Consider the following 1,192-nt stretch of genomic DNA (forward strand, 5'->3'; position numbering starts at 1 on the left):
TTGGGTGGGGTTCCTCGGCCTGGCCTGCGATCAAGGTCTACTGGGGGCTGGTCAGCTGGGGGGAGGGACCCTGGGAGGTTGGCCAGCTGGCCCTCCAATCAGGGCCTATTGCAGGGGGCTGGCCCGCAGGGGGGAGGGACTGTGGAAGGCTGGCTAGCCAGGGTGGGGGAGGGACCACGGGAGTTTGGCTGGCCATGGGAGGTTGGATGTGGGAGCGCACTGTCCACCAGCAGGCAGCCCCTGTGTTGAGCGTTTGGTCCCTGGTGGTCAGTGCACGTCATAGCAACTGGTCGACCAGTCGTTCCGGTCATTCTAGTTGTTCAGTCGTAACGGTCTCTTAGGCTTTTATATATATAGATAACTAAATAGTTACGTTTAAATTGCTCTAAGTAGTAACTAAAATGGAACTTTAAACTTTGAGAGATTGAGAGTTACAGCAGACCTAACCCTAAAACCAGATTCCACCATTGAAATACACGTTGGGCGTATTTCCCCCCAAAACGAAGGAGGCAGAGCTGGTTCGCTCTGCGGAGCTCCTGTCTCCTTCACGGTGTCCCTCCAGCACCAGCCTCACTGGGGGGTGAGCCAACACTGAACTCTGGGTCACGGTGGGCACCCCTCCAAAGCTAAACCGGGGAACCTCTGACTTCCGTCCAAACTTACTTCTTAATCCCGCGAGGAACGGGGCCAGGGACACCCAGTCGGGTGATGCGAAGCGACATGAGCACGCGGCTCTACAAGCTCATGGCGTTGCTGCTAACCCTGTGCCCTGAGAATGGCGTCAGCCTCCGTCTGTGAGGCAGGAGGCCTGGGAGACGCCGGACGCCCGCGCCCCGGACTGTGCTCGCCGTGGGAATGTGTGGGCCGTGCTTTCCGTTTCCTTCTGTGGCTCTGTTATCGGTTACCTTCTCGGTGCCTTCCTCCCCGAGACCGAGGATGTCCAGGTCGAAGTCCTTCCTCAGGCCGTCCGTCTTGTTGAAGGCGATCCGCCCGGTCAGGCCGTCCCACTGGGCCTGCGGGGAGGAGGGCATGGTCATCACACTGCCCGGGCCAGACACCGTCACCCTGAAGCGCTTGCCACCCGCCGGGTCCCGGGTCCAGCTCGGTCACAGCCGCGGCCATGTCAGTGAGCTGAGCCGGCAGCTCGCACTCCGCGGTGTCCCAGCTCCTGGCTCTGTCCTCGCACAGGCCT

General features: G+C 60.5%; 1 protein-coding gene across 1 annotated transcript in view; it reads right to left on the bottom strand.

Annotated features, from left to right (window-relative positions):
- GRIK1 (glutamate ionotropic receptor kainate type subunit 1) overlaps window positions 1–1,192 on the bottom strand; it is a 74,444-nt gene that overhangs the window by 39,046 nt on the left and 34,206 nt on the right. Inside the window, exon 6 of the mRNA XM_015564137.1 lies at window positions 906–1,013. Within this exon, the coding sequence (XP_015419623.1) occupies window positions 906–1,013 (108 nt within the window). The remainder of the gene's footprint in view (window positions 1–905; window positions 1,014–1,192) is intronic.

This window comes from Myotis davidii, unplaced genomic scaffold (genome assembly GCF_000327345.1).
Source record: "Myotis davidii unplaced genomic scaffold, ASM32734v1 scaffold552, whole genome shotgun sequence".
Lineage (NCBI taxonomy): Eukaryota > Metazoa > Chordata > Mammalia > Chiroptera > Vespertilionidae > Myotis > Myotis davidii.